Source organism: Trichomycterus rosablanca, chromosome 1 (genome assembly GCF_030014385.1).
Source record: "Trichomycterus rosablanca isolate fTriRos1 chromosome 1, fTriRos1.hap1, whole genome shotgun sequence".
Lineage (NCBI taxonomy): Eukaryota > Metazoa > Chordata > Actinopteri > Siluriformes > Trichomycteridae > Trichomycterus > Trichomycterus rosablanca.
Window position 1 is genome coordinate 46,802,855 of NC_085988.1, and position 25,282 is coordinate 46,828,136.

The following is a 25,282-nucleotide window of genomic DNA, read 5'->3' on the forward strand; positions in this document are numbered from 1 at the left end:
CCATGCAGTCCCGTTGAAGTGAATAGACGCTCAGCTTCTACGGGCAAATGCATTGACGCCACGGGAATGTATGAGAAGTTCGAGTCAGTCGATTTGTGATAAGTAGCTGATTCTGAATGAACTCGTCTTCGAGATGAACGTGTTCTAACGCATTTGTAGTCAATGAAATGTTAACACAACTGTACATATTTGACCATTTAATTTTTGACATTTTAGGGGAAGCTGAGCTTCCCTTGCAGTCTTAAGAGAAATCGCCACAAGGACAACGATGAATAATTTAAAATGATTTTCCACCTTTAATGTGACTTATAATCTAAACAATTCATTTACAAAAAAAAACAGCAATCAGTCATTTGGGTAGGAGTCTTGCCCACTCTTCTTTGTTAAAGTGCTTGAAAACTGTCAAATTGTAAGAAGCATCTTCTGTGCACAACCCTGTTCAGGTCACATGCAGCACTTTTAACGTCGCTTTAGGCCTCTTAGCAGCCTCTGGGACCAGTTTTCTTCTTGTCTGTTTTGGAGGGACGTCCAGTTCTTTTTAATGTCACTGTTGTACCATATTTTATGCACTTGTTGATGACCGTATTCACTGTGTTCCACGGTATTTGTAATGCCTTGGAATTTTTTTGTATCCTTCTCCTGACTGATACCTTTTAGCAATGAGATCCCTTTTATATTTCGTAAGCTCTTTATGGAACGTGGCTTTTGCTGTAAAATGCAACTAAGTAAATGTGAGGACAATTCTACTACAAGAACTTTACATGAGGTTAATCAGAGCCACTTCAGTTGATGGTAGGTGTCACTGACTACTATTTACCATGAGTTTGAATGTGATTGGTTCATTCTGAACACAGCCACATCATAAGAGAGGCTAAGAGAGTTTGCACACTTGGTACTGTATATGCCTGATCATCTAGATTTGCCTTCTGTATACACCCATTTAAATCCAAAACATCATATAAAATATGCATTTATTTATTTCTGTTTATTGAAATGAATTACAACAGCAAAACTCAACAGATCATGTGTATCATGTTTTTTTTGTAAAGAGACTCATCTTTTCCCCCTATACTCTCGAGTAGGCATGTGCATATGCATACTGTCACATAAATAGAACAGAACAAGTGCTACTTACAGAACTACTCTAGACCATCGCCTTTGTAGTTGTACATCTATTACAGTCTGTTTAAAACATGGCATTTGTTTAAGCAAAGTGTAGGATAAATAATCAGAAAATACATCCAGAAAGAATTACACTTTCAAATATTACAATGGAGCAGTACCAGTGAGATTTTAATAGGCAACACATTAGTTCAATAGTGTTGGCATTATAAATATTTTTAGGATATTTGTGACAAGATATATATATAGGTGACTTTAGTCATTTTAAAGAGTAAACTAGAATGTTAATGTTCACAGAGCTTTCTGTCATATTACAGCATTAGAATAGAAAATAATTTGCACATTTGGCTTAATCAGTGTAATAAAAAATGTTTAAGAGCAAATTGTTACACTGGAATATATGGGCAAATAGGTATCTCATTTTTTCAGACAATTAAGCAAGGCCAAACTTTTACCACAATATTCAGTGACAATATGCTTGTGCTTTTAATTATATCACTTTCTGAAACTATTTTATCCTCCTGTAGGGCTAGTTGTAACTAAAATTCATAATATAGAAGAGTGCATAAGAACACCTCAATACTGGTAAGACAGTTAGGATCTAATGCTACAAACACATACACTGATCAGCCATAACAGTAAAACCACCTCCTTGTTTCTACACTTACTGTCCACGTTATCAGCTCCACTTACCATATAGAAGCACTTTGTAGTTCTACAATTACTGACTGTAGTCCATCTTGTAGTTCAACATACCAGCACAACACACACTAACACACCACAACCATGCAGTGCTGAGAATGACCCACCACCCAAATAATACCTACTCTGTGGTGGTCCTGACCATTGAAGAACAGCATGAAAGGGGGCTAATATAGCATGCAGAGAAACAGATGGACTACAGTCAGTAATTGTAGAACTATAAAGTGCTTCTATATGGTAAGTGGAGCTGATAACATGGACAGTGTGTAGAAACAAGGAGGTTTTAATGTTATGGCTGATACTTTGAATACTTTGAGACCAGTAAATATGTTAATTTTGTGGCAAAGACTCGACTTTCTAATACAGTTTACATATTATTGATAGTGTTACGGTCAGGAGGCAATTTGAAAAGCTTAATTTTAACCGGATTTAGCTTTTACAAAACTAGTGTGGACTAATGATTTGTCATGTTGGAACACCCCAATTGTGTCCATTATTCAACCTCCTGCTTGACGGTTTACAGTTAAAAAAAAAAAATTTCTTTAATAACTTAATAATAATCTTGGACGTGAAGTTGCAGAGCCATGATTTAAAGTGACGGTACTTAAGTTTGGAATCGTAACTATACTGTTTGATATGTATACAGAGATTCTTTATCTTTTTTCCAATACAATGCTTTCGGCTCAGTCACCAGGCTGCAGTCATATAATCTCTAATGAGAAAGTAGAAGGGCATGTTGGAAGTTTCTACATTTCATGAAATAAGTTGCTGTAGAGTTTGTCATATTTCTTGCTTCAATAATAATAATTCAGTCACATAAAAAATAAAATCCAACATTTCCTCGACATACCCTTCTAAGTATATGCAAACTTCTGACCTCAGTCGCATCTTAAACACTTGATTAATTTCGCAGCCCTAGAGATGAATAATTTTTGGGCCATGTTTAAAGACAGATTAATTGATCTTTCTACTCAGCATGACTTGTCCATAGTGTGGCTTTAATGTTCATGTTTAAAAAGACAAGATTGTCAAGCTTTTTCATAAGTGCGTAGCAATGCCTATCTATTAGAACAGCAAACCTTTTATTATGTTTTATTACAAAAATCCCACATATTCTTCTGTTGGTGAATAAAAACTACAACCCCAATCAAAAAGAAGTTGGGACAGTATGTTTACCTTGACTTTTATTTAATTGCAGACAGCATGGATCCACAATACTTAATGTATGTAATGTATGTATATTAACAAATAAAATGACATTGACCAGACAAATTAATAAATATCACTCTGCTATCTGTAGTTAAATTAAATTCAAAGTAAATGTAAGAAACACTGTTTTTTATTTCCATCTTCCATACAGTCCCACTTTTTTTCTGATTTGGGGTTGTAAATATCCCAGATTAAATAAGTGTCAGCTGCTATAAAATGTCAGTGGGGGGACCAAAAACACAATGTTTATTGCAGTAACTACATTCAGACATTGACCCTCTTTATGAGATACTGAAGGGCTGTATTTCCAGATACAAAATATTAATCAAAGATGATGCACTGGACCGGGTCAAAATAAATATAAAAAAAAATGTGAGGTAAGTTTGAAAATACTTTTTAAAGTGGGTTTTAGGGCTATGAGACGTTGTCTGACTTTGTACACTCGGACTGAATTAACCAGTATAGCAGAAAAGAAGCTTTGTTTATTTGCCTGCAGCACTATAGAAATAAGTAAAGACCATCAGTATGACTTCTAGAAGCACCGACTAAAGTGTCGACATTGTATAGACTTTGTAAGAGCTTAGCACCGGTTCCTCTCATTTTGCGTCACCGTCCATCATTGTGCTAAGCAGGCACTGTGCACATGCGCCACAGAAAGAGCAGAGAAATCCAGAGTTCACTCAGAAGTTTGTTCAAGAACCCTGCACAATTAACTGGGAGTGCAAGAACTTACTTTGCATGAAGTCTGGACTACTATCGTATCTCTGTAGGCTGGCAGGCTTTAGAAAGAAACAGCAGACTTTAAGTGCAAGAAAGATGCATCCTCCAGTAAACACCCAATCTAGAAGGGCAATGGAGGAAACAACAGAAAACAGGCACAAGAATCCAAGTCCTGAAAATAATCTCGGGACCATAGTCCAGAACCATTGCCTGACCCACAATGGACCCTCACAGTTCTGCTAGGCCTAAAGCGGTAAGATCTCTCCTTCAGAGTCCCAGGGCTCAGTCAAGATCGGAATTAACTAGAGATCTTAATGCAACATGCTACGAGCCACATATTTCAGGATTCCTCCATTTCTATAAAATGTCACGTCCATCTCGTTCTCAAACAGAGCCACCACAGTGAAGGTCTTTCCAGTGCTCATCTGAAATACAAAAAGATAGGGTTACAATACACAAATGGTAATTGAAAGCTCAAATTATATGCAGTAAGAAGAAATACGGTGCATACATTTATTAGGCAGCAAACTTTAACACAAACGGCCAGCTTCATGGCACAATAAAATTATTTATTTATTAGGATTTAATAATTACACACTTTGGTTACATTCATGACAGAACAGGTAGTTACTGGTTACACAACATTCATCAAATCAAGTCTTTAATGTCAAACTCAGTCATGGACAATTTTGCATCCCCAATTCACCCACTTGCATGTCTTTGGACTGTGGGAGGAAACTGGAGCTCCAGGAGGAAACCCACGCAGACCCAGGGAAAACATGCAAACTCCACACAGTTGTTGTGAGGCAACAGTGCTACCCACTGAGCCACCGTGCCCTCCGACACATTAAATAACAATCCCACATACAATATGTCAGTGCATATGGAGGAATTTCAATTCATCATGATTTGGTTTGTTAACAGGTGCCCCTCTACTTTACTGTACACAATTCACTCCAGATTCACTCCACCTTATTAATTCTTATTTAGCTCTCGTGAGTGCCTTTTTCTTAATTATTCAGATTTACAGATATTGCTCTTATTTCAGACTAGTTTTACATAACATGATGGGTAATTTGATATTCCCATAGTGTCTGTGCTTTTTAATAAAACTGTATACGGTCATCTCTAAGGACTGTGTGCTCTGTGTCTGGTAGGAATACTGTTACACATTCAGTTTATGGCTGGGCGATTTTGAAAAAAAAAAAAATCTCGATTATTTTAATATTATTACTGATTGTCGATTACGATTTCGATTTTTTTGTTCTTGTATAATGCAATTGAAAAAAAGACTCAAATTTCTTTTTTTTTTTTTTTTTTTTTTTGCATTTTAATTTAAAAGACTGCAGAAGTGAAAAATAGTAACAGCACCACCTATAATTATCATTTCAAGAGACTCAAACTTTATAACGATATAACAATAATTAAAACAAAACAGAAATCTTAATTAGCTATATCCTTTATAAGAATAGCTCACAAACGACCCCTGCAAAACTACAAAAAGTTCTTTACAGGTTTCTTAAGAGGAACACAAGCCTGTGAAGTGAAGTGAGTCTGTACCAGTATCTAGGCTGGGGGGGCACAAGTAATCACTCTGCTCAGCTTTGATTTTGTCCTCTTGTGACTGGGGGGGTGGATGGAGGTCTTAAGATCTGCTTCTAACAATATAGACTACAATTCCCATGCTCCCACGGACTGTCACGTGATTATCACATGTCCCCGGTCAGCCAATCCTGATCGCGCTCATCGGCTCCGGAGTTGTGATTCATTTCGGCGGTGTTTGATTCAGTGAATCTTAATTTAAACTCTTCTGTTCGTATGTCTCATTTTGCCGATCGTGTTTGCGCTCCTTATTTCTCAATCTAATCGTTACCGTGTATAATCCTTGTTGTCTTCCGTTTACTGTTTTAGTTTTCGCTGATTTTGTACACTGTTTTTGCCCTTTTAATATTAAACTTTCCCTGATTTATATTCCGCGAGCGTCTGCTCAGTTTCTGCCTCGTGACATGTTGGTATTTTAATTAAAATATAAAGTATGTAAACAATCGCGATTGTTACATTTCTAACATCGGGTGAAAACGTTCATGCGAATTAACCGAATTAATCGTGAAAATCGCCCAGCCCTAATTCAGTTGATCTCATGGAAATAGGGGTTGCCTATAGAGACCCTCAGGAAGCCCTGATTCCACTATCTCCCCAAAAACCAACCCTGGCTGAGTTTAAAAAAGTCCTTTTGGAAGAGGGGATACTGTGCTATTACAATGATAAGTTTTAACATACAAGGTAGAAGTTGAATCAGCCTTTTAAATCGACCCTGGTGTCTTTTAACTGTCTTACCAGGACAGTGGTAGCTCAAAGGTAAAGATACTGACTGGACTAGTAATCAGAAGGTAGCTGGTTCTTCCAAGTTGCTATTATTGAGCCCCTGAGCAAGGCCCTTAACCCTCAATTGTTTGAATTGTACTTGAATTGTCACAACAATAAGTCACTTTGAATAAAAGCATCAACCAAATGTCAAAAAAAACAAAAAAAAACGTTCACTTCAGTATTTCTCTAAACCAATAACATAAGCTTTTGTATATAAAACCAACACAGTATTTACCTGGCAATTCGCTTGTTAAGTGTGACGTCACGCGTCATTTCCGGGGCCAAACGAACCTAATCGCAAACGCAAACAACTATGGCTAAACCTGTGAACCTTTTTATATATATATATTGTAAGATCCATATTGCACTAATTGTAATGATCTATGTTTATTGTCATAAATATTTTCTGAATTATGAACAAAAATATTACTTCATGATATCTAATCGCAAGGAAAGCGGTAAAAAGACAGTTGGGTAGTTTTTTTTCGACTCTGACCTGTTGAAGCAGTACGGCACACAGCACTGTGGCATATTGAAAATACGAGGGACTCGGCCAACTTGGACCCGGATGTGACGTATCATAAGGTCGACACGTCACCACTTAACAAGCGGATTGTACTAGATCTCAATACAGTAAATGATTTTCTGTCACACTTGACATTTCCATTATATGTAGTCCTATTATAAATGTTCAAGAAAGTGCTCTGGTGGTGCAAAGGTCTATTACACTAGTCCAACAACACTCAATCTCAGCGGTGCCATCAGCTGGCCAGGTATCTACACAGACACGTTTGGCTATGTGTGTTAAAAAAGGAGGGGTGGCTATTTTGCAATGGATCAGCACCCTATCCAGGGTGTTCTGTCTTGTAAATTATTTGAGTTCTTTTACCTCACCTTCAGTCACAAAAGATCAAGTTCAACATAAACTGTAACTGCAATCAGTTAAAGATTGGACACATCCTACCTGTACGGTTAACTCTTGGTGAGGAGCGAGTTGCTGTGGTATGGAGATTGTGAACCTTTCTTTGCCAGAGAGCCCCAGCGAATTAGCATTCTGGTCAGGTAGGAACTGCAAAGGAGCAATCCCCATTCCCACTAGGTGGTTCTTATGCATCTTTTCAAAGCTCTCAGCGATAACTGCCCGCACTCCCTATAATAACAGTATTAAAATCTTTAAAAACACTCAACAGAATTAACCTTCGGAAACCATTTAAATACATGAGAATAAAATAAAAACAAACAAGTGCAATGTATTTAATCAGGTGTCTAAGGAGTGCAGTTGCAAATGTACCAGTAGATAAGGTCCTTTGGCTGCCCAGTCTCGGGAACTGCCAGAGCCATACTCTTTTCCTGCCAGAATAATGAGAGGAACACCGTCCTTCTGGTACAACTCTGCTGCTTCAAATACGTCCATCTAGCACACACACAAGGAACACAAAGTGGTCTTAACAAGGGTATTACAAATGGTTACTTCTGAAACACAGAAATAACATGTAATTCATGTGTCACATTCTGCTGGATCTCACCGTCTGTCCTGACGGAATGTGCAGGGTTTTGGGTCCAGTTTTACCCATGAGCCGGTTCTGGAGCTTGATGTTAGCAAATGTTCCTCTAGTCATTACAGCATCATTTCCTCTCCTTGCACCGTACGAGTTAAACTCACGAGGGGTCAAACTAGAAGGAGTAATAAAAGATAAACGTTGGTTGATATTTAAGATAAAAAGTAAGCTTTATATTAAAATCAATTTAAATACTAAAAAAAAAACTGATTTCTACACGTAGGTTGTTATAAGAATATTAGGAGATATCTCAAGAGCATGTACTACTCTTTAATTTTTTTCGGGATCAATAAAGTCCATCCATCAGGCTTCTTCACTGCTTGTTAATGGTTTCTATACCTTGTTGCTGGCTGTCCTCTTCCTCTACTACCTTCAACTCTTTTTTAAGCATAATTGTCTTTTCCAATAAGTTGGTTCTTCTCATAAAGTGTCCAAAATAAGAAGCTTTTGTTTTTAAAAGCTTCTGGGCTTTGAGTGAGAAGTTTAATTTGGTTGAGGATTAATTTGTTTGTCTTCGCTAGCACCACAGTTCAAAATAACTGATATTCATCTTGTCCTGCTTTTTTACTGCCTAGCTTTTACTTCCATAAAGAACCACAGAGAAGACCATAGTCTGGACAATTCACAATCCAATTATTTAAATTGTCATGTTTAGATGGAGCACGCCTCATACACATGAAACACATCTGGCATAGGTGGAACGATTTCATAAAGTAAAAGCATGGTTGGCATTTGTGAAGCAAGACTTACGCATATACAAACAGTTCAGAAACATGTCCGGTGTGAACTTGCCTTATAGCATATCTCTAATATTACCCATGCTGAGTTCTGTGCTTACCGTTTGCTCTGGAGGAACTTGGCGGCCGCACTGACTCGTGCAATACTGCCAGCAGGAGATATGTGATCAGTGGTAACTTTGTCCCCCAGAAACAGAAGAGCATGTGCATTATCAATGGTCCCAGGACTACATACCTCCTTAGACTGTGGGAAGAAGAAACCAGACAGAAGCTTAGCTCTGGCTACAAGTAATAATTCAACATGGAAACATAATTTCAGGTTTATATGAACAAGATGTCTCATCACTTACAAGTTTGTTAAAGAATGGAGGACACCGAATATAGGTGGATTTGTAATCCCAAGGGAACAACACAGGATCTGGAGCGTCAATGTTATTCCATAATGTGCTTCCTTTCTAAAAAAATAAATAAAAGTCCACAAATACCAAGGATCACAAAATGTTTATAATCCACAGTAGGTGGAAAATTAAATATAGCAATTAATTTAATAATTGTAGCAACATCTGTGTTATTCTTAGATGGAAGTCCCCTAATGTTTTTGCATTTAGCGTTTAAAGCACTGTCTAGGTCTAGGGGTAATCCTACAAACAGCTGTCAGTATTCCACCTGTTTGCAGTGCAAATCTTACCTGCATCCTGCTCCTGAGCTCTTTAAAAATAGAGGCAATGACGGTCTGCTCCTCTACATCCTGCACCTCTTCTTTAGATGGCCACACATCCTTCAGGAACACCTCCTTACCATCAGCATTCACACCTACACATAAAATAGAACTTAGTAAAATACCATAAAGTTTTAATACCTTATGCACTGCTGAGCCAAAACACTAGGACCACCTGCCTAATATACAGTTAAGAGTTCTAATTCCGAAGGCCGCTCAGGTGGCGCAGCATTAAAAGACACGCGCTGCAACCAGAGCTGGATTTCGAAGGAGCGTCGTTTCGAATCCAGCTCTGCCTTCACGGTCGAGGCTGGGCGGCTATGGACAACGATTGGCCTGTTGTCCGGGTGGGGGGCGGGACTTGAAACCGTAGGGGATGCTCTCTCAGGAACGGGGCGGTTGCACCCTCTGCTGGCTGGTTGGTGGCGCCTGTGTGGAGACGGAAGGGGGTGTGGCGGAGTGTGTGATCCTCCGTGCACAGTACTCTGCCACGCTACACTCGTCAAGTGTGGGTGATAAGACGGTCGATTGGCTGTGCACGTTTCGGAGGAGGCGTGGAACGGCCTCGTCAGCCCCAATCAGGAGCAGGAATCCGCACTAATGAGAGGATGATAGATGGGATGAAATTGGATGTGCTAAATTTATTTTTAAAAATTAAAAAAAAAAGTTCTAATTCCCTGACACATGGACTCCATAGGACATCTGAATAAGTCCTATGGTATCTGGTACAAGGACATTACCAGCAGAAAAATTGATGCACATCAGTTGTCCACTTGATTTAGGAAAAAACAGAATGTGTCAGAGAAGTAATCTTAGTCCATTGCTGCAGTGCCAGAATGTTTATTGTGCTAAAGTGCTTCTGAATGTTGAATATGGGTTAACATGGGCACTCTCACTGGCGTGCAACTACATAGCCATATACACAGAAGCTTTTAATGCTCTGTATGTTGTGACACATTCACCTCATTAGCAGTATTAAAATTATCTGCAATTTGAGCCAGAGTACCAAACACCTGTACCAAACACATAGACTGGCCAACCAACAACCAGTATCGGTTTGCCTGTAAGTACTCACAACAGCCGCTTGTACGATTTGAGATACTTCAACCTAGTTCTTTGAAGTTTCTACCATCAGCCCAACATTTAATATCTATCTGACTGCTATGAAAAAGGCATTGTCATTTTTGGCGGGTGATCCTAATGTTTTCTATGATCAGTGTACGTAATGTGATGTTTTGGGTGATTAGTGTATGTAATGTGATCTAAGCAGTATGCATTTTGGTTCAAAATTTGAAATATAAAAATTGTGCATGATGGTCTGCCAGGTCTTACCAAGTGGGTCTTTGTCAAAGTCAATTCCGACTGTGCCCGCAATGGCATAGGCCACCACTAATGGAGGTGAGGCAAGGTAGTTGGCACGCACACAGTCACATAGGCGCCCTTCGAAATGCCTGTTACCAGACAACACTCCACACGCAATGAAATCCCCCTGGCGAGCAGAAATAAACACATCATTTCGTTGTCCTAAACCCTCGGTTTAATGTGCAACAAGAGATCTGATGAGAAAGAAATAGTACCTGTTTGATGGCATCTACTACAGACTCAGGTAAAGGTGCTGTGTTCCCTACACAAGTGGCACATCCATAACCAATAACCTCGAACCTGTTACACAAGGAAAAAATGATTGATGAACACTGAACAAAAAGAATACCAGCAGCAAAACTTCAAGACAAGTAACTAGTAAAAGTTAACCAACCATGTCTGTGTAGGCACCTGGCTGGCCAATAGCAAAGCCAATTAATATTTATATATTTAGGTTAAAATGTAACGAATGAAGTGAACAAGCTAGCAATAAAGGCATTTTTAAGAAAATGTATTAAGGCTTACTTTAAACAAAAGCTTGATAATTTGAGTAGTCTGAGGCAATTATGCAACTATGACTTGTGAGCAACTAATAAATGCCTAAATTGCATGCACAATCGTTAAACGTTAAGATGACTTTTTTCAGTCAGCATTTTTTTTTTTACCTAAGCACAGACCTAAACTGTACTCAAGACAGTCAATTGCTGTTTATGCAGAACTATAAAGACCTTTGTTTATATAGAACAAGCTATGGCAGATGTGTGTGTGTGTGTACCCAAGTTGGCTGAGGTAAGGCAGCACTCCGCTGGAGTTGAGGTACTGCGTAACCATGCCACTGCCCGGAGCAAGGCTGGTCTTTATGTAAGGCTTCACAGTAAGGCCAGCTTCTACGGCTTTCTTTGCTAAGAGGCCTGCAGGGACAACACACAACTTTACTAAAATACAATCCTTAAACTAAACATTTTCTAATACGTTAGGCTTTACTTGCAATATATCTCTCTATAAAGCACTAATTATGAGACTGTGATATTCCACTGAAGAACATGGTAAGATGACTTTGAGCAGGTTGATTTGCTCTTCATCAGAGCTTGTTTTAGGTTAATACTTTTGCAGACATTGTTCAACTATTAGGATATATACTATATGGCAAAAAGCTTGTAAACACACCTACTTATTGAGTTCTGGTGTTTCACACATACTTATTGCTAACACACACAAAATCAATGATGTAAAATACATTATGTGCCTCCTGCTACGTGGCAACACTGAGAAAGGTCTGTTTCAGTTCCAGCATGACTGTACATTTATGAAGGCAAGGTCCTTACAGACAGCAATGATCAGTCCTGAAAGTTGAGAAACTCTAGTTGCCTCCACAGAGTCAAGTTTTGTATAAACTGGAATGTTTTTTTAAGCAAGGTCTTATCATTCCAATTCACTGCCTGACCTCATGAATGCTTTTTGACTTCCACAGACACAGACACACTCCAACATATTGCGGAAAGCCTTTCCAAAGGAGTGGAGGTTGCTATAGCTGCTGGTTGGTTTCTGAATTTGATTTCCAACAAGCTCATGAACAGGTGTCCACATACTTTTGGCCATATAGTGTCTGTCCATACCAAATAATAACAAACGTAAAATGTATGTACAAGGTACGTTTTTCTTTTCACCTGCAGTAAGCATAACAGAAGGGTTGCAGTTGTTGGTGCAACTGATGACAGCAGCTATGACAACTGATCCGTGAGACAGCATGTACTCTGTACCATCATGTAGAAATGGGACCACAGTGGCCTGCTTCTCTTTTGGAATGTGGAACCCTTTAAAACCAACCTGAATTAAAAAAAAAAATAATATCTCAATTATTTTATCCACTAGATAAAAGTCACTTCACACTACCATATCTCTGTTGGATTCTGATTCAGATAATAATAACAAACAGCCAAAGCTTTAACAAGCACTTTTTATGGCACAGAAACTTGCCTTTTCGTTGAGGCAATTAAGAAAGTCCTTTTTCATGCAGCTGACAGGCACTCTGTCCTGAGGCCGTTTAGGTCCACTGACGTTGGGCACCATAGAGCTCAGGTTTATCTCAATCACCTAAACAGAGGCACAGATAAGTCAAATAAATCAACCTGATACACTGTAATATAAACCTTAAATGTATCCTAATGTAACAAAACCACACTATAAATGTAAATAGTATTCAGCCCCCTTGACTTTTTGCACATTTAATTGTGTTGTGGATTTAACTTTGACATTTTTACACATCAATCTACAATTCATCACCCATAACAATGACATGCAAACATGTTTAGAGTTTTCCGATAAGTATGTAAGATGAATATGAACTCAGTAATATGAACTGTTTTCATAAATATGAATTAGGGGTGCACTCATGTGTCCTAAATACAGTGTCTAAAAATACATTGTATACTTTTATACACAACATACATATTTATAAATATAACTGTACATAGGATTACCTCTGAATAGTGTGGATCCTCTGACTGCTCATCATCGTTCCGAAACAGCTTTATAGATTTTAGGTACGCTTCCATGACTTTAAGTTTCTCTTCTGTAAAGTCTTGTACAAAAGCAAAGATTATTCACTTGTAAGAAAAAAAATAAACATGGAGCTCTTAACCGATAAATAAAACGAGCCATGTTTACTTACTGGTTTGTTTAAGGTGCTTGAGTGTGACATCATCTACAGGAAAAAAGCTGACCGTGGCACTGTATTCAGGACACATGTTAGCAATGGTGGTTCTGTCTGCAGCAGAGAGCTGAGACACACCTGGACCAAAAAACTCCACAAACCTCCCACCAATACTAGCCTGTCGTAAATGCTGCACAAAGACAAACAATGTATTTAAGAAACATGCTTACCGGCATGATAACATGATCAAATATGATAGGTTAACTTTGACAAATCGAGAACATGGATATAAGAATAGCAACGAGTCAGTACCTTTGTGATACCAAGGACGATGTCTATAGATGTAGCCAGAGTGTTAACGCATCCTACTAGCTTACATCCTACAACCTGGGGCAGAGTCAGAGAGACCGGCTGTCCGAGCATTACTGCCTCCGATTCAATACCTCCTACTCCTGAGACACACACACACATGTAAAAGAAAAGAAAACAGAGAAAAAGGATTAATCTATGAGCCTACATGAATAGATGAGCATCAGTATTCGTGAATACATGCCATCCTATATTCTCTACATTGACTAAGAACATTCAGTTTAAAATCTTTCAGAAATTACAGAACATCTACTAAAACCTATATACATGTTTCACCATTATGGACCAAATATTTAACTGTTATTTAAACACCAACTTATCAGAAATGTTATGAGAAGCATTTCATCAAAATGATGTCATATTTAAATGTCTGCCACAAAAACATGCATGTTGTAACTTGACTAGAACCAAATAGCTCTATTTGGTAACCAGTAGTTACCAAACTAATGTTTAGAGCATCTGGTGTATGTGCACTGCAAAAAAACAAATTCTCAGCAAGTGAAATTATCTTATATCAAGGTACTAAATCTTATTTTTTGTCTGATAAGAATTTTTGTCTTACAAAACAGTGTAAGTGTAAGATTATTTTTCTTATTTTAAGAACAATTGCCTTGAAATTTAACCTTATTTTAAATACTTTAGGTGTCAAAATAAGCACAAAAATCTCTGGTCACATCATCATGATTTTTGAGTCCATACTTAAGATATAAAATCAGGACTTTTTCACTTGTTTTAAGAATTAGGCTCCTTTTACATCATCTTACTTTAAGAATTTTGAGATAGAGCCAAAATAACATTGAACAGTGTTTATTAGTAGTTATTTAGTGTTTAAAGCTACGAATACAGATTACACAACGCCAAATCATTTTAAATAATTCAAATATACTATTAACAAGTAGATAACAAGCCACCGCTAGTGGTAGGTGGATCGATCCAAATATTGATATTATCGATAGCAACGTTGGTACTGGTATCGGAGTGTGATGGGATTGATAGTTGTTTTACTTTTTCTCTGCTACATTCAGCACGTTTCTCCCATTTCGTAAGAAAGTAAAGATCATGTGTGTACAGACTCGCTCCTCTCACATCTTACAAGAAACAAGAAATCTGAGCTTTAAACAACTGAATTTATTTACAACCCCAATTCCAATGATGTTGGGACGTTGTGTAAAACATAAATAAAAACAGAATACGATGATTTGCAAATCCTTTTCAACCCATATTCACTTTAATACACTACAAAGACAAGATATTTAATGTTCAAACGGATAAACTTTATTGTTTTTTTGCAAATATTCACTCATTTTGAATTTGATGCCTGCAACACGTTCCAAAGAAGTTGGGACAGGGGCAACAAAAGACTGGGAAAGTTGAGGAATGCTCAAAAAACACCTGTTTGGACCTTTCCACAGGTGAACAGGTTAATTGGAAACAGGTAAATGTCATGATTGGGTATAAAGGGAGCATCCCCAAAAGGCTCAGTTGTTCACAAGTAAGGTTCACCACTTTGTGAACAACTGCGTGAGCAAATAGTCCAACAGTTTAAGAACAACGTCTCAATGTGCAATTGCAAGGAATTTAGGGATTTCATCATCTACAGTCCATAATATCATCAAAAGATTCAGAGAATCTGGAGAAATCTGTGCAAGTAAGCGGCAAGGCCGAAAACCAACATTGAGTGCCCGTGACCTTCGATCCCTCAGGCGGCACTGCATTAAAAACCGACATCATTCTGTAATGGATATTACCACATGGGCTCAGGAACACTTCAGAAAACCATTGTCAGTGAACACAGTTCGTCGCTCAATCTACAAGTGCAAGTTAAAACTCTACCATGCAAAGCGAAAGCCATCATCAACAACACCCAGAAACGGAAAAGGACTGTCCGGATTGTTATCAGCGCAAAGTTCAAAAGGCAGCATCTCTGATGGTATGGGGGTGTGTTAGTGCCCATGGCATGGGTAACTTGCATATCTGTGAAGGCACCATTAATGCTGAAACAGGTTTTGGAGCAACATATGCTGCCATCCAAGCAACGTCTTTTTCAGGGACATCCCTGCTTATTTCAGCAAGACAATGCCAAGCCACATTCTGCACGTGTTACAACAGCGTCGCTTCGTAGTAAAAGAGTGCGGGTACTAGACTGGCCTGCCTGAAGTCCAGACCTGTCTCCTATTGAAAATGTGTGGCGCATTATGAAGCGCAAAATACGACAATGGAGACCCCGGACTGTTGAGCAACTGAAGTTGTACATCAAGCAAGAAAGGGAAAGAATTCCACCTACAAAGCTTCAACAATTAGTGTCCTCAGTTCCAAAACGCTTATCGAGTGTTGTTAAAAGGAATATGTGATGTAACACAGTGGTAAACTTCTTTGGAACGTGTTGCAGGCATCAAATTCAAAATGAGTGAATATTTGCAAAAAACAATAAAGTTTATCCGTTTAAACATTAAATATCTTGTCTTTGTAGTGTATTCAACTGAATATGGGTTGAAAAGGATTTGCAAATCATCATAATCTGTTTTTATTTATGTTTTACACAACATCCCAACTTCATTGGAATTGGGGTTGTACAACCCTACTGAGAGCAGCTCTTTACAAAAAAATTTATTACAATAATACACCACATGAGAATTTATTCAGATTAAGCAATTTGATGATGCATCTACCTTAATTATTAAAAAGTATCGGATTGATATCAGCGATGTATTTACTTGGTATTGGTATCGGATCAATACCAAATTTTGCAGTATCGCACACCACTAGCCACGTCACACCCAAAACAAAAACCCGCGAATCACGCCTGGACTATTTACATGTAAAAAATAAAGGGGGGGAAACAGCTGCTAGAACAGCTGCTTAAACAGTCACCGGTATTGTTGAGCTGTTTTTGTTTAATTATATTAGTGTTTTAGAGCTAAGCAACACATTTTATCAATTCAAACAGCTAACCAAAACCGTGCTGCCTAATAAAAATGAATTGCTCCCCTGAGATAGTATGTTCCTCCTCAGTTCCCGCCAGAACGTTCTTCCAACCGAAACTTCAGTCTAACCACAAACAACTCAAATGGAGATGATATTTGGATGATATTTCCACCGCAGCACTTGAAGGTAAGCTTATAACTTATATTTTCTGTTTGAATGTTGAGTTTTGTGAGTCAGTGTTGTGCTTGTTCAGAGTCTTGTCTAGGTTAATTTACATTAGAATTGACCTAATTAACTTAGCTAGCTAGCTCAACTTTAAAGTCAGCATTTTTTTTCTTAATTTTTTTCAGGTTTGATAACCAAGTGTAGTTCGACCATAGAAGATACTTTTAAATGAAAATTGCGAGTGGTAACACTGGATTCTTGGATAATGCAATTTATTAGGTAACAGATCTGCTCATTACAGTAGGTCCATATGTAGTGTCTCAAATCACTCCCTGTTCCCTATATAGTGCACTACTGCACTGTTTGGGGTGGAAGCGCTAATATGTCATGTCCTACGAAGTGCACTACATAAGGGGGAAGGGGGAGTCATTTGGACGAAGGCTTACAGCGTAAACATGAGTGCTGCTTTCTGTTAGAGATTCATTTAGGGGATTAAACTTAAAATGAGAGTTTTTCAAATGTCAGTGAAGTAAGTTTAAGCTTCTGAACTGTTTTGAAACTGTTCATGGACAAGCGGCTCGTGGTAAACGTGGTGTTAGGGACAGGAAAACAGCTTTGTGGAGAACACAATCTGCTAAAAGTTTAAATGTAAGGTGATTTATTAGATGCGTTTTGGAGGAATATGTTACTTAAATGTTTGTTAGAAACTTTGTTTAAGAGCGTGTTAAAAAGCACAAACAGACAAAACTGTTAGCTTGATGCTACAATACATTCTCATTAAAGATAGAAATTTGCGTTATGCTTGCAGTAAAAACTTGATGAAATAAAAGTGATTTAAAATAATTTCTGGATGAAATACTGCTTTATTAGTATATGATAGTTTTATAGATGTTGAGTGTCAAGTTTTTATTTGCCACTCGACCCTGAAGCAAAACAGTTTATCAGATATCAGTAAAATATCCCATGTGCTATTTTTATCATCCTCAACAAGCAGTAGTCTGAAGCCCTGTCTAAAGTCATGTCTGTTAATGAGACATGTTGTGAGCTCTCAGGTTGGTCTAGAACTTTGTACACGTTTGGTGGTGTCTGTTTTATTCTGGGTAGATTTGAAGTCTGGGGGTTTCGGTGACTGAAAGTAAAATAAATGTGTAATTATTGTAAATCCTGTGGTGTGGCCAGGCAAAAATTAAGTGAATTGGATATGACATATTGTAAACATTTTGGAAGGGAAAAAAATTTATTTCAAAAGTGATTTCAATTTCAGTAATACATTGCTTTTTTTTTTAAATAGTGCAACAGTCCATTGACATTTTGAACGGCCTTCCAGCACTCTTCCCATCAGGAGTTGCACCACCAAAGAAACTGGGACAGCCAAGTGAGGCTCTTTCATATTCTCATGGTAAGTATCGTCAACTGTTATTTCTTTGTTGTTTAAATAGTTCACTAAACTGCTTGCAAAGAAACCTTAAGTTGTCATTTAAATCCTGAATATAGTTTGTTCTGTTCATGTCTGTGGCTTATAGTGCCTTTGGTATTTGTTTTTTCAGCCCTCTGAAAACGCTGCTGCTTTTCTTAGCAGATGCCCTCTATCAAGCCCCCTGCTTCTAATTGACCAGGATAACTGCATGATCAGTGTTGGGAAGAACCCAGTGACAACATTCCCCAAAGGCCTGCTGCACGAAGGTGTTCTGTATGTCATGGCGTACTATTACGCGCTGCAAGTCAAGTCCAGATTGAAGGACTCTTTTTATTCTTTTTTTTATGTTTAAAGATGGTATATGAAGACCAAGCAATGTTGTTAATGTTGTAGACGTAGGGACATTATTGGAAAGCCTTAACATCTAAGATTTACATGTTTTAATAGAATTCTCAGAAGCTGCCTGAACCTGCTTGTTGTGTATTTGGATAAAGCTGCCTTGTTCGCACACTTGTAATGTATTCATATCAAGCTGCCATGATGGCACACTTGTTAAAGTTAATAAAATTGATAGCAAAATTCAGATTTTCTGTAGTATTTTCGATAAACGGACTTGGTGTATGATGTTTTAATTTGAGTATAAAGTACATTCTTCTCAGATTACTAGCAATGCAGTCTTACCAATAGACTTATATGAGAGAAATAGACTAGTATTGAGTCTCTATGTCTTTTGTGCATGGAAACTGAATTTTTAATGCTTATGTTATAATTAAAATGCTTTAATTTTCATATTTTCTGACTGGTTTTAAGGCATTTAGTGTGGTGCCAAAACCTATGTATTATTGCTTATTTTTAAGAAGTCTTACTAAGTAACATTTGCATACCCCATTGGCAGATTTTTTTTGCTTAATATAAGCATTTACATCTCATTTCAATATTTCTTTTGCTGTTTTTATAGATAGTTTTTTAGTGTGTTAATTATAATAATGTGAGGGTTTTTAAATTGTTCATTTCTTATTTTGAGAACAATTTTCTGGAGTTGATCTTAATTTAAGCTTTACAGTGTTAATTTAAGAACATTTTAAAGCCATTTTAGCTAAAAAAAAAAATATGTCCAAGCATTCTAATTTCAATAATTTTTTTTTTTACCAAATAAGGTTTTATGAAAATGCTTAAAACAAGATTAATATGCTAGTTTAGCTGATTATGCTAGAGCAAATGAGTTTTACTCAAATCTAGCCATAATGCCTTAAATCAAGTAATTTCCTACTAATTTTAAGATTGTAAGATAATTTATAGCACAAGATCTTTTTTCTTATTTTAAGAAATCTTGCTAAGATAAATTCTCTCACTATACTGGCAGATAATTTTGCTTGATTTAAGTACCTTTTGTCTTGATTTGTTTTTATTTTTCTTGTTTTCTGAAGGTGATTTTTTGCAGTGTGCACAATTTGGCAGTAACATATGGCCGGGGGTTCTGTATAGTGCAAGAGTATAAGACACTCAGGTTCAAGGTTTCAAAGCTAAAATACAAGTTAATGTTGTTGACTTACTAGGGGTGTAACGATACATCGTTTCACGATGCATCGCGATGCAAAAATGTAGCGATGTGCATCGTGGACATCTGCGCGATTGTACGAGTGCACGTGCGTTCTGTAATTTATTAGTGATGGGTCGGTCGCGAACAATCCGGCTCTAAGAGTCGGCTCTTTAAAATGAACTGCAGGATCCGGAGCCGATTCGGGGTTTTTTCCGGGGTTTTTTTTTTTCGTTAAAGCCGCACGTGATTGGTCAAGATGCGTGGTGACGTTTGTGTGTTTACACTGAGCAGGAGGGGCGGGGTTACATACACACACACGGACAGCGTGCACATGAACAGGAGGAAGTGAGAGAGAGAAAAAGAAAGAGAGCACTTGATGAAGTTTTACATTGCGCATTACGTAGCCAGACATTACACGCTGGAAAGGTGAGGAAAATGAGTGACAGGAAACAGTAAAGTTTGGACACGAGGAACCACTTTAACAGAGAAGTTCAGACCCACTGAGACCCACATCTTATACAGTGTATCACAAAAGTAAGTACACCCCTCACATTTCTGCAAATATTTCATTATATCTTTTCATGGGACAACACTATAGACATGAACCTTGGATATAACTTAGAGTAGTCAGTGTACAGCTTGTATAGCAGTGTAGATTTACTGTCTTCTGAAAATAACTCAACACACAGCCATTAATGTCTAAATAGCTGGCAACATAAGTGAGTACACCCCACAGTGAACATGTCCAAATTGTGCCCAAATGTGTCGTTGTCCCTCCCTGGTGTCATGTGTCAAGGTCCCAGGTGTAAATGGGGAGCAGGGCTGTTAAATTTGGTGTTTTGGGTACAATTCTCTCATACTTGCCACTGGATATTCAACATGGCACCTCATGGCAAAGAACTCTTTGAGGATGTGAGAAATAGAATTGTTGCTCTCCACAAAGATGGCCTGGGCTATAAGAAGATTGCTAACACCCTGAAACTGAGCTACAGCATGGTGGCCAAGGTCATACAGCGGTTTTCCAGGACAGGTTCCACTCGGAACAGGCTTCGCCAGGGTCGACCAAAGAAGTTGAGTCCACGTGTTCGGCGTCATATCCAGAGGTTGGCTTTAAAAAATAGACACATGAGTGCTGCCAGCATTGCTGCAGAGGTTGAAGACGTGGGAGGTCAGCCTGTCAGTGCTCAGACCATACGCCGCACACTGCATCAACTCGGTCTGCATGGTCGTCATCCCAGAAGGAAGCTGACGCACAAGAAAGTCCATGTTCTTGGACTGCTTGTCTTCAGCAAACAGTTTGCTAAAGACAAGCAGTCCAAGAACATGGATTACTGGAATGCCCTGTGGTCTGACGAGACCAAGATAAACTTGTTTGGCTCAGATGGTGTCCAGCATGTGTGGCGGCGCCCTGGTGAGAAGTACCAAGACAACTGTATCTTGCCTACAGTCAAGCATGGTGGTGGTAGCATCATGGTCTTGGGCTGCATGAGTGTTGCTGGCACTGGGGAGCTGCAGTTCATTGAGGGAAACATGAATTCCAACATGTACTGTGACATTCTGAAACAGAGCATGATCCCCTCCCTTCGAAAACTGGGCTCCATGGCAGTTTTCAAACAGGATAACGACCCCAAACACAACCTCCAAGATGACAACTGCCTTGCTGAGGAAGCTGAAGGTAAAGGTGATGGACTAAACCCAATTAAGCACCTGTGGCGCATCCTCAAGTGGAAGGTGTAGGAGTTCAAGGTGTCTAACATCCACCAGCTCCGTGATGTCATCATGGAGGAGTGGAAGAGGATTCCAGTAGCAACCTGTGCAGCTCTGGTGAATTCCATGCCCAGGAGGGTTAAGGCAGTGCTGGATAATAATGGTGGTCACACAAAATATTGACACTTTGGGCACAATTTGGACATGTTCCCTGTGGGGTGTACTTACTTATGTTGCCAGCCATTTAGACATTAATGGCTGTGTGTTGAGTTATTTTCAGAAGACAGTAAATCTACACTGCTATACAAGTTGTACACTGACTACTCTAAGTTATATCCAAGTTTCATGTCTATAGTGTTGTGCCATTAAAAGATATAATGAAATATTTGCAGAAATGTGAGGGGTGTACTCACTTTTGTGATACACTGTACATGTCACTGTGTATTGTAGCAACATCTGTCCCCTCAGAGAGAATCTTTTCCAAAACAGGGCAGATCATAACAGAAAGGAGAAACAGGATCAACCCCTCAAAAATGAGCTGCTTGGTTTTTCTGAATGCCAATCTTCACTAAATACTTACAAATACTGTCACCTGGATGCTGCTTTTTCTTTTGCACATTTTCATTTATATTTTGTTGAGTGATGCTTTGTTAATGTGTTCTTTCACTCTAGATGCAAATTTACAAGTAATATACACAATCAGACCTTTTGGTCTAATTGAGATGGGTCTTTGTTTTTGTATTTTATAATTTATTGTTGTAGCACTCTGTTCCATGTTGAGTATATAAATAAATCCATTTAAATAATAAACATTTGATACAATGTTTTTTTTTACATTAGTAATTCATTTTACATGTAATTTGTTAATACATTAGTTCAAGCAACAAAGAAAATTTGTTTAAAGACTCAGCTCAGCTCAATGAGCTTGTTTGATTACTTTGATTTTAAATTTAAGATGGCAATAAGTAACTTAAATTTGGTAAACCTGTTAGGTTACAGTAAAGTACTCTGTTCTTGGTAATTACCTTTAATTGCAAGGGACTGAAGTTTTTTTTTTGTTTAAAAAATGTACAAGAAAATGTGCATTGTTTTGCACTGTTTACACTTAAAAAAAAATCGTGAGAAAATCGAATCGTGAGCTCATTATCGTGAATCGAATCGTGAGCAGAGTGTATCGTTACACCCCTATGACTTACTGATAAGCATTTTTATACACTGTATATCAACTTTAGCTAATCCTGGTTTTTAGGGATGCATCGATACCATTTTTTCCCAACCGAGTACGAGTACAAGTACATGTATTTTTGTACTCACCGATACCGATACTGATACCTATTTAGAATGATGCAATCTGGAGCATTATGGAATAGTGTAGTTTTTAGTGTAAAATAGTGCAGTGGAACAGTTGCTTGGGTTGCCATCACTAATTGTAAAAAAAAAAAAAAACACCGCACAGCCATCATTGAGAAAGCTTCTGACAAGCTAACGTAAACGTTCATTAATAAACGCACGTAATTAACGTTGTGCACATCATACATGCGATGCAATTCTACTGATTGAAATATTTACTTTAAAAAGATAATACAGTCCGATCCCATCTGAGCCGATTCTATCAGCACATACATTCGTGGTTCAACTCGGTAAATTGTAAACGACTCTGAGTCGGCTCCCGCTCTGTGGTAAAAACCAGTATAATTAAGCCTGAGCTTTATAATGTAAGCAAGTCACACAAAATGTTCTGTAGTATTTGGTGTTTATTTACAACCGCATCATTCATTATAACAGTAAACACAGAGAGATGACTGAGAAAAGAAGCTTAAAATGAGTCGACTCCTGAATCACTTGTATCGACACTGTGAACAGAGTATTAAAGACACAAACACGTCCTATAACAGCGGTCGCTGCTTTTGTAACCGGTTATCTTCGCTGTTAGCTCTATTTAAAGTTTTTTTTTTTTTTGTCAAACGGAACTGAATAACATTAAACGTGCGTGTGAGCGTGGTCAGTGAGAATAATTCAATCTGTCTCCCGTGGGTGAAAAATTAATTGCTTTAGTTTTAGAAGTAAAAAAATCTCGTAATGCCACGCCTCCCGGTCAGGCACTCGTGCCCCACAGGTTGAAAATCCCTGCGTTAACGCAGCAACGTGCACTAGGCACACGGTATCGGATGTTTAGTATCGGAGCCTCGTTTGCGAGTACGAGAACGAGTTAATGAGCGCGGTATCGGGCTAATACCCGATACTAGTATCCGTACTCATGCATCTCTACTGGTTTTATATGCCAAAGTAAACTACGTTTAATACTTTATTAACTTTTGTTGGCATTAAACTATTTACTATGACTATGTGTTATCTGTTATTGTACATTGATTTATGCTTCTTTTGAAAATGTTAACCATTAGCCTGTTCACTAATAACCAACAAAGAATTCATTGCTTAATTACTGCTGTTGGTTACATGTAGAAATGTAAACAAAAAATTCCAGCTCAACTAAAGACAGGCCGGGTGCCTGTACAGACAACTGGCTCATTCTAAATGTGGGAATGCTGGAAAAGACTCTTCATAACAGTTCATAACAGCTGCAGTTACAACCTCTGCTGGCTGGTCAATACAGCCTGCACAGAGACAGGGAATGATGGGGATAATCTCTGTGTGCAATATAGATCTCCATGTAGGTGAAAAAGAAGCAGTCGTCTACTGCACACATCAGATCTGTGACAGGCTAATCATATACTGCCTTCTTTTACTGTTGCTCTAAACCAGGGGTATTCAACTAAAATTTAAAGAGGTCCAGTTAGAGAAAATTTATTGAAGCAAAGGTCCGGAATGTTTAACTATATATATATATATATATATATATATATATATATATATATATATACATACAGGGGTTGGACAAAATAACTGAAACACCTGTCATTTTAGTGTGGGAGGTTTCATGGCTAAATTGGACCAGTCTGGTGGCCAATCTTCATTAATTGCACATTGCACCAGTAAGAGCAGAGTGTGAAGGTTCAATTAGCAGGGTAAGAGCACAGTTTTGCTCAAAATATTGCAATGCACACAACATTATGGGTGACATACCAGAGTTCAAAAGGGGACAAACTGTTGGTGCACGTCTTGCTGGCGCATCTGTGACCAAGACAGCAAGTCTTTGTGATGTATCAAGAGCCACGGTATCCAGGGTAATGTCAGCATACCACCAAGAAGGACAAACCACATCCAACAGGATTAACTGTGGACGCAAGAGGAAGCTGTCTGAAAGGGATGTTCGGGTGCTAACCCGGATTGTATCCAAAAAACATAAAACCACGGCTGCCCAAATCACGGCAGAATTAAATGTGCACCTCAACTCTCCTGTTTCCACCAGAACTGTCCGTCGGGAGCTCCACAGGGTCAATATACACGGCCGGGCTGCTATAGCCAAACCTTTGGTCACTCGTGCCAATGCCAAACGTCGGTTTCAATGGTGCAAGGAGCGCAAATCTTGGGCTGTGGACAATGTGAAACATGTATTGTTCTCTGATGAGTCCACCTTTACTGTTTTCCCCACATCCGGGAGAGTTACGGTGTGGAGAAGCCCCAAAGAAGCGTACCACCCAGACTGTTGCATGCCCAGAGTGAAGCATGGGGGTGGATCAGTGATGGTTTGGGCTGCCATATCATGGCATTCCCTTGGCCCAATACTTGTGCTAGATGGGCGCGTCACTGCCAAGGACTACCGAACCATTCTGGAGGACCATGTGCATCCAATGGCGGTGCCGTGTATCAGGATGACAATGCACCAATACACACAGCAAGACTGGTGAAAGATTGGTTTGATGAACATGAAAGTGAAGTTGAACATCTCCCATGGCCTGCACAGTCACCAGATCTAAATATTATTGAGCCACTTTGGGGTGTTTTGGAGAAGCGAGTCAGGAAACGTTTTCCTCCACGAGCATCACGTAGTGACCTGGCCACTATCCTGCAAGAAGAATGGCTTAAAATCCCTCTGACCACTGTGCAGG

At 38.5% G+C, this 25,282-nt stretch overlaps 1 protein-coding gene across 1 annotated transcript in view; it reads right to left on the minus strand.

Moving 5' to 3' along the window:
• Positions 1–272: 272 nt before the first annotated feature.
• The window catches only part of ireb2 (iron-responsive element binding protein 2), a 36,306-nt gene continuing 11,296 nt past the window's right edge, over positions 273–25,282 (minus strand). Inside the window, exons 8-22 of the mRNA XM_062993632.1 lie at positions 13,462–13,601; positions 13,168–13,339; positions 12,977–13,077; positions 12,474–12,590; positions 12,164–12,323; positions 11,272–11,407; positions 10,712–10,796; positions 10,467–10,623; positions 9,105–9,229; positions 8,767–8,871; positions 8,518–8,660; positions 7,647–7,794; positions 7,412–7,534; positions 7,085–7,270; positions 273–4,178 (exon numbers count right to left, since the gene is read on the minus strand). Coding sequence (XP_062849702.1) covers positions 4,065–4,178; positions 7,085–7,270; positions 7,412–7,534; positions 7,647–7,794; positions 8,518–8,660; positions 8,767–8,871; positions 9,105–9,229; positions 10,467–10,623; positions 10,712–10,796; positions 11,272–11,407; positions 12,164–12,323; positions 12,474–12,590; positions 12,977–13,077; positions 13,168–13,339; positions 13,462–13,601 — 2,012 coding nt within the window. The 3' untranslated portion in view covers positions 273–4,064. The remainder of the gene's footprint in view (positions 4,179–7,084; positions 7,271–7,411; positions 7,535–7,646; positions 7,795–8,517; positions 8,661–8,766; positions 8,872–9,104; positions 9,230–10,466; positions 10,624–10,711; positions 10,797–11,271; positions 11,408–12,163; positions 12,324–12,473; positions 12,591–12,976; positions 13,078–13,167; positions 13,340–13,461; positions 13,602–25,282) is intronic.